Raw genomic sequence first — 15,347 nt, 5'->3', positions numbered from 1 at the left:
CTATCAAATAACAGAGGTGGTGAAAGAAGGAACCTTCAAGCTAGCTTGGCTTAACGAAGAAGCGGTCTTATGGACTTGGAATGCTATACACCTAAAGAAATATTATCAGTAATATCTTTGTAAGGCTTAGTTAGAAAAGCCACATTTGTTTATTAAGTAATAAGAGAATCTTTTTGCATTGTCGTATATGTTTGTGGATGTAACGTCAAGTAACCACGAAAGGCCCTTTCCTGATTACTTGGGGGGCATATATCCTGGATATAACCAGGTCGTCCTAAAACTTAGAAGTTGATTCAAAGTGATTGATCGATGTTTTTCTTAAAAAAGCACGAGATATCAATAAAGGATTAACACGAACTAAGTTTTTAAAAACAATGTCCTGGATATAGCCAGGTCCTAAAACTTAGAAGTTTATTCAAATTGATTGATCGATGTTTTTCTTAAAAAGCACGAGATATTAATAAAGGATTAACACGAACTAAGTTTTTAAAATCAATGTCCTGGGTATAACCAGGTCCTAAAACTTAGAAGTTTATTCAAATTGATTGATCGATGTTTTTCTTAAAAAGAGCGAGATATCAATAAAAGATTAACGCGAAGTAAGTTTTTAAAATCAATGTCCTGGATATAACCAGGTCCTAAAACTTAGAAGTTGATTCAAATTGATTGATCGATGTTTTTCTTAAAAAGTGTGAGATATCAATAAAGGATTAACGCGAACCAAGTTTTTAAAATCAATGTCGTGGATATAACCAGGTCCTAAAACTTAGAAGTTGATTCAAAGTGATTGATCGATGTTTTTCTTAAAAAGCGCGAGATATCAATAAAGGATTAACGCGGACTAAGTTTTTAAAATCAATGTCTTGGATACAGCCAGGTCCTAAAACTTAGAAGTTGGTTCAAATTGATTAATAGATGTTTTTTCCTAAAAAGCATAAGATGTTAATCATAACACCAACAGAAACTAAGTTCTCTCCAAATGCGTTAAAGAGGAGTAACAATAAAGTTAAACCACAATATATATATATAAATAGATCAAAGTAAATCTGAGGAAACCAATTGTCTCGAGGATAAAATCCTCGTAATATAAAATTACAAATAAGAAAATAATAATAAGAGAAAAAGGAGCAGAAGTCCTAAGCCCCACTAGGCCGCTCCGACGAAATCACCCCTTCAACGTCCTGCTCGGCAGCAGCGGAAGTCTCCCCAGTCTCAGAGGGCGCCTCTTGTTGAAGGCGAGCCTTGAACTTCTCTAGGAAGGACTCCCACACCTCCGGCCCTAGGAAGGAAAAGTCACCATCCTGGTTGAAGGCCTACTAATGATACAGCATGGCCTCCATGGAGGAGCTGGAAGATGCCCTCTCCGCCACAAGGGCGGCCTTGGCTTCTTCAAGTTCGACCTTCGCGGCGTCCAGGGCGACCTTGGTAGCCTCGGCCTCCAGCAGCTTGGCCCGGGATGCCTCCAGGTTGGCGTGCGCAGCAACCAAGGCGGCCTGCGCAACCTTCTCGCTTTCCCTGATAGCCATCAAGGCAGCCTTGGCATATCTCTCTTGTTCTTGAGCAGACGTAAGATCGGCCTTGGCAGTTTTGAACTCGCCCTTGACCTCGTCAAACCTAGCCCGGGACTGAGCTATGCTTCGATGTAGGGCCAAAGCCGCCTGCAAGATAAAAAGATAATAAGGCAAGTGCTTTAGAAGAAGCAAAGAGAACCATTGGTCAAGAAAACTTACCGTGAGGGTCATCCCCCGTGAAGACTCCATAACGTTCTCGGGGCTCCTCGTCTCGATCCCCCGCAGATCCCTTGGGGTGGCATTGTAGCAGTGATCCACTATATAGGTCGCGGTTTCATAAACCGTCCCTCGAAAGGCCTCGGTGATTTTCGCCAGGGCCTGAGTGTTGACTGGGATGTGCACGGTGGGAACCGGAGCTGGCAAGGTCCCGGATGGTACCTCCAGTTCCCGGTTAGAGACAGGAGGTCGTAGGGGAGGTGGAGCCATCTTCTCTATGGCAGGAGGGGGTGGAGGCACCTTCTCTATGGCGGAAGGGCCCTGGCCCTTCCCCTTGGCAGGAGACTTGGAACTGGTCCCAGGGGAGGGGGAGTTTTCTTAGTCAGCCGGAGCCTCTTCACCAAGGGTCCAGACGACCTGGAGGAAGGATTTCCCCCCTGGAGCATGGATTGCAGAACGTTGTCCCTGGGCTATGACATCTCCTCGCCTGAAACAAAGAACAGAGCGTCAGTATGCATGTAAATATATTTGATCGCAAAGGAAAAAAAAATCTCTAAAAGAATGTATTGAAAAAGGTCCTACCCTCCGAGCTAGAGGAGGAATCTATTGTCATGACCTTCGGCCGCTGAGCTTCTACGAGGGAGTCTAAGACTATAACTTCACAAATGAGAGGGGGCTCTGGGTCCGGATCAGCCTCAGGACTGGACTCCTCTACATACTGCCTAAGCCGCGGAGCTACTATACCCTCCAGAAGGGAGGGCCATGACCTAAGGTTGGTCTCGTACTCCTCAAAGAAGGCCGACCTAAAGGCCAGGGTATTGTCTACTACTACAGTGCCCCTAGGGCGGCCGATGTCATGACGCAACACTAGCTAGTCAACGCACTGGAGTAGAGTTATGTTACGATCTGAGTCATTTCGGTGACGATGAACGAGTTGGCTGGGGTTAAACCTAGCAAGCCGTAGGTCTACGGTAGCTCTGTCTAAATCCTTAAACAAGTATGGGTTACCTTGGCCAGAGGGATCGACTGCTGCCCAAGACTGGACCCACTCCGCGTTGACCCCCTTGACGACCTCAAGATCCCGCTTCCGACGCACGAGCGGCACCTCGTCTTCCTCATCCTACTCGTTGTCATCCGCGACCCTCTCCTCAGGGATGGGCGCCATCTTGCAAGCTGCTGGGGTGATCCGCGGCCTCCTCAAGGCTAGAGTCTAGCCCGGAGAAATTAACTTACACGCCAGCATCGTCTCATCAGACACGAGCTGGCGGTAATCTTTTTCGCTTGGAGGGAGCCCCACCAAGGTCTCGTATTGACCCCCGAGGGTCACCGATTTAGCGGTCCTCGCAAAAATAGCTGCACGATAGTATTCAAGTCAATACGCCTGGAAAGAAACAAGTCAGCGACGATTTTGCGAGCTGAAGATAGAAAGAACTTACGAGGACGGTTGAAGTAATGGTGTTCGCAGTTGCGGAACCTCGTCGACATGAAAATCTGGTCCTTGAAGTCGTTGGGGGTGGTTGGGCAGCTCGATGATTGTGGTGGAGTTGGGGAAACGGGTCAAGTAATAGAACCCATCGCCTCGCCCCCGTTGATCCGGGCTGGCTTTGAGGCAGAAAAAGTAGAGAATGTCCGCCGATGTAGGGACCTCCCATTCCTACTTAGGGAACAGGTACCTCAGCCCCGCTAACAGACGGTAGGAGTTAGGGGGGAGCTGAAAGGGGGCCAGCTTCACGAAGTTCAGGAAGTCCGCGAAGTACTGGTCCAGAGGAAGAAAGGCCCCGGCCTTAAGGTGTTCGTTGTTCCAGGCTGCGAACTCCTCGTCGAGCGGTGTGCAGCTTCACTCGCCCTCGAGGGGAGGTCGGGCAACAAGAGCTCCCGTCCCTATTTCGATGTTGTGGGACAGCAAGATCTTGTTGACCTTCCCCTGAGTTGTAACCTTCGAGACAATCCTCTCGGCCTCGAAGAAGGCGTCAGGTCCCACCTCGACCTCTTTCTCCACGGTGGGACCGAAGAGGGGGATAGGGGAATCTGCTACCACCTCCTTCCCCTTGCTGGCCTGCTGGGATGATGAGCTGGCGGCACCCTTCTTGGGCATGTTCTTCCTGGGTCCCATCTGGTCGCCTAACGAACAAAGATGAAGAAAATTTAGAAAGGCGACCTAAAAATAAGAAAGGGAATCTAGTGCGAGGAATGGTTTTCCTTACACAGGTTGAGGTAATCTCAGCCCGCGGTGAGTGAGGCCACGCGGTTCTATGAACATGCGCCTGTGCTCCCAACGGGTCCCCGATCGCTCGGGATCTGTGTGTCAGGAGGGTCAGGATAATACTTGCCTTGGAGGGAAAGTTTCGAAAAGCAAAAACTGCCTAGGAAGCATGGCCCCTAAGCTACCCGGTTTTGCACCACAGAAACTTGTTGCCTTCTCCTCTCCAAATAGGCATTTCAAGAGATTACCCAAAAAAATCCCCCCAGAATTATCTTATCCTATCTATTATATTCCTAAGCATTCTTTCCTATGGTCGATACCCCTAGGGTAAAAAAAAAAAACAACAAACAACCTACAGTATGCAACCTAAACAAAAAAAAGAAAAAGAAAAACACAGGCAGAGGACTTACAGAAGTTTTTGCTGTATGAAAGTCGAAAAGGGCGTAGAAGTCGAAATCCTGGTGGAGCCTTTAGATCTGGAATAACGGAGAAACCTTCGTAAGTGAAACTCAGGGACTTCTGGAACAATAACCGGAAGAACAAAACTATGACTTAAACACAAATTTATACAAAAATATGGGAAAACAAAACCCAGAAACATAAGATTTTGGATAAAAAAAAATCATAAAATAAAAATATTAAACTTGAAAACATTTGAAAAAATACCATAACTTACAAAATTTCCACCAAAAGTAAAATTTATTTTAGTGATTAATTAATAATTGCTCTTATTAGAGCTTAATTCTTATTGCAGAAACAATATAAATATAGGACAATTCTCATATAGGGGCTTCATTTTAAGCCTTACTGGTAGGGCTATTCGGTGTTCTCAACTCATGAATAGTTTTCGGCACAATTTTTTTTTATGACTGTATATATTGTAGTTATTTAGAGTATCCTGCAAATTTTCAAGAAATTCCGAATAATTTACAGTACTGAAAACTAGGTTCAAACATGTTGTTTTCCACGTGCATAAAAAAAATTAGTCACGCGCACAACAAAATATTTGGACTTAGTTTTCGATATTGTAGACTATTCAGAATTTTCTAAAAATTTGCAGGATGCTCTAAATAGCTACAATATACACGGTCATAAACAAAAATCGCACCGAAAACTGTTCATGGGTCAGGAACACTTAGAGCCACACCGGAGCTTAAAGTGAAGCCCCTATAAGAGAATTGTCCTATAAATATATATTTTTATAATTTGTATGCATTATTCTTATTCTTATGTGTTTGAGGTTCACTTTTGCAAACGTCATCTTTAGTGACCACTCAATTGTGACGACTGCAACAACTTAATTTTGAGCCTATAAATATAAATTGATTTTTTTTCATTTTTATTTTTATCTCAACTCCAACAGATGCCTAACGTCTGAAGCAATTAAAGTATCGCAGTTGGTAAAAAGTTGCATTGTGGCGCCAGCAGGCTAGAAAAGTATTTTAATTAGTCAAGCAAACTAGTTTATGCTCTTTTGTATTTCAATTAGGGTGAGAGAGGTTCTAATTAATGTAATAAATAAGGCTTTGGTTTTATATAGAGAGAGTCCAAAAAATAATAGCAATATTTAGATAATAGGAAAATTTTATTAAGACAGAGTACTCATTATATAATGTAATTGAATCGTTTTTTATAGTTGAAGAAAGTAAGCTTTATTAATTATCTTCGAATGCAATTGTTTATCGATAACAAATGGTATATATATATATCATTAACAATTCGAACGCTGTTAAATATTTTTAATCTTAATCACATCTAATTAATAGTATCCCTCTGAAGTTTGATGAAGAAAAGTATAATTTATTAATAGTTGTTCACGTAAGAATAAAAATGATAAAGAAAAAGTAAATTCCAAAGGAATATTGTAAAATAACTATTTTTTATTATTATTAACAGATTTAATTTATAACCGGATAACATTTGCAAATCTGTACTCTCAAGCACAATATAATTAGGACAATTAAACACCAGTTTAGCATAACAAGCTAGTTTACCAAAATGCCTTTTAGAATAAATATAAATTAAAAAAATAATTTTAAAATTATAGATAAAATCAATTCATGAAAAATAGGTGATTCGAAAGAAGGCTGGGCATTTTATTTTAGTCTTATATAATTTCAATCGTTTATTTATTTAGTTTGAGATCTGGTATCTACTTTTTATGACAATGGGAATTAAATACACGTAAACTAATTTGATTCAATTGTTAGAAAAAGAAATCTTCTAATTTATAAAATTATATATATATATTTTACTTTGGGCAGGAGAGAATTCAAACTTACACATCCTCTTTACCAAAAGAAGTCACTACAAAAAATATTAGTTTTAGTGACAATAAAATTTGTGACTAAAGAAAAATTATTTACTTGTGTCATCACTAAAAAGTCTGTGGCTAAAAATATTAGTCACAAAAATCATAATTTATTGTCACAAAAATATATTTTTAGTCATAACAAATTTTATCACTAAAAATAATAAGTTGTGAATAAAACTACATTAGTGATAATTTTTTATTAAGCATAACATTTTAGCCACACATAATTTTTTTTTTGGTGACTAAAAGTGACATTTAGTCACACAAAATATATGTTGTGACTGAAAAGTTATCACTTAAGGGTACCTTTATTTGTAGTGAGTGTAGCACCTCTAACTCTAAGCTATGCCTACGATAAAATTAATTAGTTAATTTAATTAATTAACTTATCTTGCTATACTTTTAGAGTGTTGCTATTTGATACAATGAGGTATCCAACACCACATGAAGTGACACCCTATGATTAATTAGGAATACCCCATAATACTTATGAAATTCAAATAAGTGGATCCGATATTAAATTGCACCAATATATCACCTCCTTGTGGTATTGAGAACCTCGTTCTCATACTTTTATGTTAATATACTTTGAACTTACGCAATACATAAGTGTCACCCTATGATTTATTAATGATATTTCATAATACTTATTATAATTAAATTCAAATAAGTGAGATCTGATATTAGATTGCACCAATAACGATATACTGCCTCTTTCTTGTGTTGTTGGACACGAGTGGTGCCTTTAGCAATTCTCATACTTTTATGTTGACATACTTTGAACTTACGCAATCGCGGGCACAAATTCTCTCAGCTACATGAAAACATTTAAAAATTGTAGACAACAATATCAATATGAAATTACTACTCCATAAGACAAAAATGGCAGAAGACGACATTGCACAGAAGATAGCTAAGTTGAAGCAGGAGATGGTTGGTGAAATAAGAGGTGCCATGCAACGTAGCTGGGGAGAAGTGGTAAGCTTATACGAGAGGGAGCCTATGACTCACATGACCAAGATCAGCAGGTCCGGCTACACAGCCTTGCATGTGGCCGTGGCCGATGGCAATGAAGACATTGTTGAAAAGCTAGTGAATCGGATCAAGGTTGTGCAAGAGAAGACTGAACCAACCAACCCAAACCATATCGTTGAGAAGAGTGAGATTTTGTTAACACCGGTTGAAGATGAATATACGATGGTCGAAACAGGAGAGAAACTTGTAATGTACTCCAAACCTCTTGAAATCAAAAACCAGAAGGGAGATACGGCTCTTCATCTGGCTGCTCTTATAGGAAACGTCCGTATGTGCAGGGCCATTATCACAGCAGCCTCTTCTGATGTTAAGCTGGCGGCATCGTTGATTGAGATTGAGAATAACATGGGCGAAACTCCACTCTTCTTGGCTGCTCTCCATGGCAAGAAGGATGCTTTCCTTTACCTTAACTCAGTCTTGACTAATAAAGCTGGAAGTTCAAAATGGGCAGTTAGATGTTGTAGAAGGCATAATGGTGATACTGTTCTGCATTGTGCCATAGATGGCGAGTTCTTCGGTAAGTAGCTAGCTAGGGTATCAATGGTACAATTTTGACAATAAATCAAGTTGATATATTCTGACTATTCATGATGATTACATTTTGGATAAATAGTCAAAATTTTATTTTAATTACTATAAACAGGGTCGGTCCTATATCATTTTTTATAAACTTTGAGGCATTTGTAAAGAATTAGATATTTTTATAATATTTATACACAAAATAGTATTTTTTATAAGATTTGGGGGCCATTTGTATAAAAGAAAATGGTGTTCTTATATACTTTGGATCCTTTTTCATAAGGGGTTCTAAGCACAAGCCTGATCTGTCTATAACTTTAATTCTTTTTTATGTATAGGTGGTAATTTAATTAAGAACATAGTAATTACAATTGTGTTATTATTAATAACATAATTTATATATATATAGTGAATTTTTTTAACATGGCTTTATTTGTTTTTATTGGATAGATTTGGCTTTTCAGATAATATCATTGAATGAAGATTTAGCAAAGTCTGTCAATGGCGCAGGACAAGCCCCTCTCCATATTTTAGCTGATAAGCCTTGTGCATTTAGAAGTTCTATCAACAAGTTGGATTTATGGAGAGCAATCATTTATAAATGTATGTATTATTATTATAAAATTATTGATGATTATAATAAAATATAATCATAAGCCAGATCACCATTATCATTATCATCATGATCAAAAACTAATTTTTCTGAGTTTTTGGTTTCTAAGTTATATATGTGGAAAAGCTGACGACAAATGTAGAACCTAGTGAAACTTCATTAAGAAGCTCTGACGATGGTGAACAAGAACAGAAGAAGTATCCACCAAACTACTTCACTTTGGTCAGAATCTTTGCTTATCTATGGAAGTTCGTTGTAATTGGTATGTCTAAACTATGCCATAATTAATTACTTAATTAGCTATGTAAATATCTTATTATTATCATTTTACAAGCCTTTAATTAAATTAATTAATTATAAAGATGACTACTCAATCTCAGCTTTTTCAAACGGCAAAAATTCTGAGTTTTTCAGACATTATAACTACAATTATACTTTTTTTTTTTTAAAAAAGAAATGTATCCGAAAAGATAAGGTATAATGTGTATTGTAAATTTATTATTATTTTTTATTAATTTCTAAAAATGAGCAGAATGTTAAATGTTTTAATAAAGCAATCTATTTACAACGTTTTTTCAGAACCCCATACTACATAAAATACAAAGTCATTTAACCACATTTTCCCTACATTCTTCAAAAAGAAATATTTTACTACTATAGATATATATATATATATATATATATAACTCAATCAACATTTTGCAAATATTTTTTTTTCAAATTATGTGTCTCGTCTACTCTAATCTGTATCTAGGAAAAGATAAATTAATATTATTCACTTAATTGGTCATGTCTTTATTATAAAGTGAATCCTAGCATACAATTGAAGTCTATAAAAGTAATTGTAGCCTCTTTATAAAGACTGTCGAAGGGATCGTTCTTAGCATATATAAATTAAGCCTATAAAAGTGCAGCATATATATTGGTGCACCCCCAAAAGGCACTATGGTGAAACCCATTGATGTTTATGGCTAGAAAAGTATTTTTAGTGAATTTTTTTTCCGATCGTATATATTATAATTACTTAGAGCATGCATTTGCAAATTTTTAAAAAATTATTAATAATTTATAGTACCGAAAATAAAATTTAAACATATTAATTTTCATATGCATAAAAAGACAGTCACGTGTTGTTTTTTATATTTTATATTTAAAATTTCTCAAAAATTTATAAAATACTCTAAATAACTAAAATATATCCGAACATAACAAAATATTTGCGCTCAAAATACTTTCCTCTCGCCATTGGAAATGTATCAATATGCCCGGGAAAACTTCTCTATATATAATCTTTTGTAATATATAGAGAGAGAGGTCTATCTTTTTATATATATTATTATATTTCATTTCATTTTGTCGATTAGCTAGGCTTTAATTTATCCAAATGCATTATTTGACGGTTCTAAAAAGAAGACGAAGAAAAGTTCAAAGTACTCTATATATGGCCTCCGTTATCATTATTCTCTCTCTCTTTTAATTTTTTTAAATAGACTATTTATGTACTACTTTTTTTTGGTAGCTACTTGATTATATATTTACACATTCAATTGGTATTCTGCTAATTAATAGTTATGTTCCATTTGCAGTGACTACTTCTAGATTTAGCTTTGAAGAAGAAACTACTACAAACAACCCTAATGTGGGAGACAAAGGTGGGCAAAATTTTTCTATACTTTTATAAATATCGATAATACTGACTGTTAAATTTTAAGTTAATTAACAAGGATATAAATATTAACATCACAATAAATTCGTATATATGTAGGTACATAAAAGTTTATCAAATTATTAATTAATTGATATACAAAAAATAATTAGCTAAGTTAATTACTATATTTATTACAGATAGTCCGAGAAATAGTACGGCAGCTGGAACTGATATAGAGAATCAAACTTATAGAGGAAACCAAGGTGAGGAGGAGATCATTCTTTTATATTTTATTTTCCTTCTGTTTTTTGAAAAAATAAAATTCTCTAAAAAGTATATATGAGTAAAATCAAATGAGGATGTTTTGTTTACTTTTATATATTAGTTACAAAATCATTATTTTATGACATAAATTATATGATTAGTACTATATTAGTATTGTTACACTACAAAAAATCTTAGTTTTAGTCACAATAAAATTTGTGACTACAAGTAAAAAATTTGTGACTAAAGAAAATCCATCTTACTTATGTCATCACTAAAAAGTCCATGGCTAAAAGTATTAGTCACAAAAATCAAAATTTGTTGCCACTAAATGTATTTTTAGTCACAACAAAGTTTATCACTAAAAATAATAGGTTATGACAAAAACTACATTAGTGACAACTTGTAATTAAGTATGACTTTTTAGTCACAAATAATTTTTTGTTGTGACTAAAAGTGACATTTAGTTACACAAAACATATGTTGTGACTAAAAGGTTGTCACTAAAAGATATATTTATTTGTAGTGTTATACTGATTCTTGTCGTTCACTATTATAAATGGATCATCATATATTATAATTCTTATTTTAGAATATTTTTATTTATGATCAAATCATCATTCATCAATCATGTGCAGGAAACAAATCAGTACCCGAAATGGTTCCACCAAATTATGTCATCATCTATAATTTTCTCAAGCTTATACATAGGAGCCTACTAGCTTTCACGGGACTAGGTATGTCCTATTAAGTAAAATATATTTTTATACGAATATGGAATATAAATATATACATACATGTTTATATATAAATATATATATATTTATATATCTTATATTATCAAACGATCCTAACATTATCACGTATATATATATAAAAGAGCGACTATAATACATCTACTTTTCTGAAAACATCGGTGCAGCCAGTTTCTGGAAACATAAACTGGCTGTATCGATGTTTTCTACACCTCGATAGTATTTTTTTCAATTTTTTATATGACACTGTACATTATAATAATTTAAGACACTTTGCAAAATTTCAAGAAATTCCAAATAATTTACCGTACCAAAAACAATGTTTAAACTGCTGACTTTTACACGCGTATACAAAATAATAAGCATGCTTGCAACAAGATGTTTGAACCCTGTTTTTGATACCATAATTTTTTCAGAATTTCTTAAAAATTTTGTACGATGTTTTAGATAGTTGCAATATACACCGTCATATAAATTTTATTTTTGGATTATATCTATCTACATGTAGAAAATAGAAAAATAATGCACCAGTATTGTCAACCAGTATTGTCAAAAAAAGTAAATGTGTTGTAGTCGCTTCATATATATTATATATATGTATGTACATGTATGTAACGTATGAGAAAAGAGTCCTCTATTGCATGGGTTTCCAAGGTAAGTCCATTGTATTAATACTTTTATAATTAGGGTTATTTATCTTTAATTATCTCTACTCAATTAACAATAATAAAATAAAATCATCATCGTTTTTCATGCGTTCCAATTATAGGCATAGATAGATGGATGAGATCATTAATTGAGGAGGAGTGAGTTTGATTTTTTTGGGTGAAGAGAGAGTGTAAAACAAATTTATACCAAAACAATAATGTTAGAAGTAAGAAACCATTCTCATGTTACTTGGGATTAGCTCAGGTGGTTGGGTATACTAGTGTATATAAAGAAGACAGAGGTTCTATTCCTCTGCATAAAAAAATCACTCTCACCTCTAAACATTGAAAATAAAAAAATAAAGTTATGATAAAATAGTATATGCGTCTTCAATATATATATATATAAGGTGATGAGTTCAATCATGTGTTAATAGTAATATTTTGAAGAGATATATTTTAATCTTTAAAGAAAATATTATTAACCTTGTCTAAAACAAAATGGTTAAGTAAACATAAAATTATTAATGTTTAGCACAGGGACTTATCTTAGGTAGACAATCTTAAATGTGTAACTACTTATCACAAGCTTTGTGCATGTCCACGCGTATATTTCATATTAAGGCTAAGCATTGGTCGGTTTGGGTTATTTTTTCATATTATTAAATACAGAATTCAGTTTTCGGTCCAGATTGATTTGATCCAAAATCTGACTGGCCAAACCAATCAAAGAAAAAATCCGACCATTTTGGACCGTGATTTAGTCGGTTTAATCGAAGTTCATTTTTTTTAAAAAAATTTCCCATAAATTTTTAGAAATTTTTAGTTAAAAAAAAACAAATTTTTTTTTGGATTTTTGGAATCCATTTTTATGCTTTTTTAAAACATAAATACATAGAACATAGTTATATTCACAAATTTAAAAGTTTGAAAACATAATTAAAAATCCATAAGCATAACATAGCCTACATATTTTTATAATTTTGGTCGGTTTCGGTTCAAACTGGTTGGTCCAGACTGATTTTTTTAAACCGACCGAATAGTGGCAGTTTATGCCGTTAATAGTTTTTTCAATGTTCGGTTTAATTGTTTTTGGTTTTTTCGGTATTCAGAAGGTCGGTGTACTCAGTTTTTTCGATTTTTCAGATTTTATGCTCACTTCTACTTCATATATAATGAATTTTAATTATATATTCTTTTATATTTATTTAGAACTATATATATATATATTGTACTCTTTATTTAGAATATATTCATCAACTATGAAAACTATGTTTCGATTGTTTAATTAGCTTATTTTTAAGCATTTTATGCGTTGATATATTTCATTTTTGTTTGGAAGGACATGGATGGATAATTGGTATACGGAAACTAAAAGAGAAGCATCAATGGTCTGTTCAAGTATTGAACGAACTTTTAAAACATAATATTTTGTATGACTTCGAAGATGCTGGGGAGATGCCATATTTTGACGTACAAAATAAGAAGTATTATGAAGAACTAAATTTGGCATTTGATCAGGGTAAGTATATATCTAATTCTATTATAGTAAATATAAATTTCTCAACTTTTATAGGTGTGTTATTTATAAATATTTTTTTTCTTCCAACTATATATGCCTAATTCTTTAATAATCCTCTTCCAAAGAAAAATCTTCATTCTTACTAATAATCCTCTTCCCGTAAATTAAGTTTCCATGAGAAGTTCAAATTCCTCATACCATTTCTCTAACGGAAAAAAACCAGGGGCTATTCTTGATAATAATCTAAAACTCATGAATTTGCAGCAATAGAGTTCTCTAATAAAATCCAAAACTTCCAAATAGAAAAGACTATTTGGTACCTTCTTTTGAGTGAGAACTAATTCTACACGTGTGAAAATAGTAGACAGATTTTAATGCTTATATTATATTGCTTGCAGCGAAGGAAGAAAGCCCAAATGATCAAAAGAGTAGTACTAGTGAAGTCGTAATCAGAAAGAGAGAAACACCCATATTAATTGCAGCACGAAATGGTATCACAGAAATGGTAGAGATAATCCTAAAAAGATTTCCAATGGCCATCTATGACTCGAACGAGGATGGGAAGAATATAGTGTTGTTGGCTTTGGAGAATAAGAAAGTAAAATTGTACAAGTTCTTGCTCCAGAAATTTTCCAAAAACGAGAGTATCTTTCGCAGAGTTGATAACAATGGGAATGGTGCATTGCATGTTGCCGCAGCAAATAATGATCATGGAAATCTACATCGCTGGCCTATTCCTGGTGATGCTTTGCAGATGCAGTGGGAAATTAAATGGAACATGGTACTTACATATAAGTTAATATTTACTAATTAAATAATTGAAAAACAGTCAGTTGAACTTGTTGAAATGTATTTATTTTTCTAAATGCAGTTTGTAAAGAATTCAATGCCGGAGGACTTTTTTGTTGGGTACAACAACAAGGGAGAAACTCCAGAAGCCATCTTCACAAGGGACCACAAGAGTCTTGTCCAGACAGGTAGTGAATGGATGAGAAAAACTGCAGAGTCTTGCTCCCTCGTCGCCGCCCTCATCGCCACCGTCGCTTTCGCCACATCGACATCTCTACCCGGCGGCACCAGCGACCAAAACGGGAAACCAATGTTGGCAAAGCAGCCGGCATTTCATGTGTTTGCCGTGGCTTCATTGATAGCTCTATGCTTTTCAGTCACTTCCTTGGTGATGTTCCTCGCCATCCTCACTTCTCGGTTTTCGGAGAAAGATTTTGATAAAGTTCTACCATGGAAACTTTTGATGGGACTAACCTCATTGTTTTTGGCCATAGTCTCTATGCTTGTTTCGTTCTGTGCTGGCCACTTCTTTGTTCTTCAAGATGCTCTCAAAGTAGCTGCATTTCCAGTTTACACTCTCACTTTCATACCAATATCTTTCTTTGCGGCAGCTCAGTTTCCACTCTATATTGATCTGGTGCGAGCCACCTTTTGGAGTCCCTTTGGTGGCCAGGAAAATTATTTTCATTGAATGCATATTAGTTAGAAGAAAAATGCTTTGTGTAATTTTATTTATTAATTTTTTTTTGAAGCTAGAGAAACTAAGAGTAATATAGATAGAATTTAGGCAGATGATATAAAGTACTGTTAACTTACTTTGTGAATGTTAGAATATATACCCACATGCTATATATTCTTATAATATCATGTATGTGTATGGCATAATAATAATAATACTTTTTTTTTTCTGAGTAAAAGGATATATTTCATTCACCAAAAGTAAAGACATTGATTACCCTGTTGTAATTTCTAATCCAGAAATTGCTCAGAGAACAAAAGAGGTCGGCCATAAGATTATCGGCCTTAATAGCCCTGCATTATATGGTCACACATCAACCTTCCATCCTTGGCCGAAGGATAATATATAATAATTGTAGTTACCCAAGAATCAAAAGGATTATAAAAACATAAAAATCACTACAAGAAAATTGTCTTTTACTGACGATTTTGGGAGTGTTGCCAGCAAAGCTCAACTTTTTTCGGCGAGTTTCATTAAACGTGCTGGCGAAAGTTATATCCGTTGCTGAGGCTTTTCTAATCCAGCAAACTTTTGCTAGCGCATTTCACGAAACTCCCTAGCAAAAGTACTTT

The 15,347-nt window shown here is 35.0% G+C and overlaps 1 protein-coding gene across 1 annotated transcript; it reads left to right on the top strand.

The window, feature by feature from the left end:
• The first annotated feature begins 7,112 nt into the window (after positions 1 to 7,112).
• LOC133781625 (uncharacterized) lies at positions 7,113 to 14,942 on the top strand. The gene is made up of 9 exons (XM_062220678.1): positions 7,113 to 7,796; positions 8,249 to 8,401; positions 8,521 to 8,673; positions 9,998 to 10,063; positions 10,257 to 10,322; positions 10,962 to 11,060; positions 13,068 to 13,247; positions 13,646 to 14,028; positions 14,119 to 14,942. The coding sequence occupies exons 1-9, from the start codon at positions 7,127 to 7,129 to the stop codon at positions 14,725 to 14,727; spliced, it is 2,379 nt and encodes a 792-aa protein (XP_062076662.1). The 5' UTR covers positions 7,113 to 7,126; the 3' UTR covers positions 14,728 to 14,942.
• The last annotated feature ends 405 nt before the right edge of the window (positions 14,943 to 15,347 follow it).

Source organism: Humulus lupulus, chromosome 6 (assembly GCF_963169125.1).
Source record: "Humulus lupulus chromosome 6, drHumLupu1.1, whole genome shotgun sequence".
Lineage (NCBI taxonomy): Eukaryota > Viridiplantae > Streptophyta > Magnoliopsida > Rosales > Cannabaceae > Humulus > Humulus lupulus.
This window is presented reverse-complemented; position numbering and strand designations above follow the sequence as displayed.

Excerpts from the sequence above, each read along its gene's own strand:
- LOC133781625 (XM_062220678.1), top strand. The coding sequence starts at position 7,127 with ATGGCAGAAGACGACATTGCACAGAAGATAGCTAAGTTGAAGCAGGAG. Across the intron at positions 7,797-8,248 it reads CATAGATGGCGAGTTCTTCG|ATTTGGCTTTTCAGATAATA; the intron begins GTAAGTAGCTAG and ends TTTATTGGATAG. Across the intron at positions 10,323-10,961 it reads AACTTATAGAGGAAACCAAG|GAAACAAATCAGTACCCGAA; the intron begins GTGAGGAGGAGA and ends AATCATGTGCAG.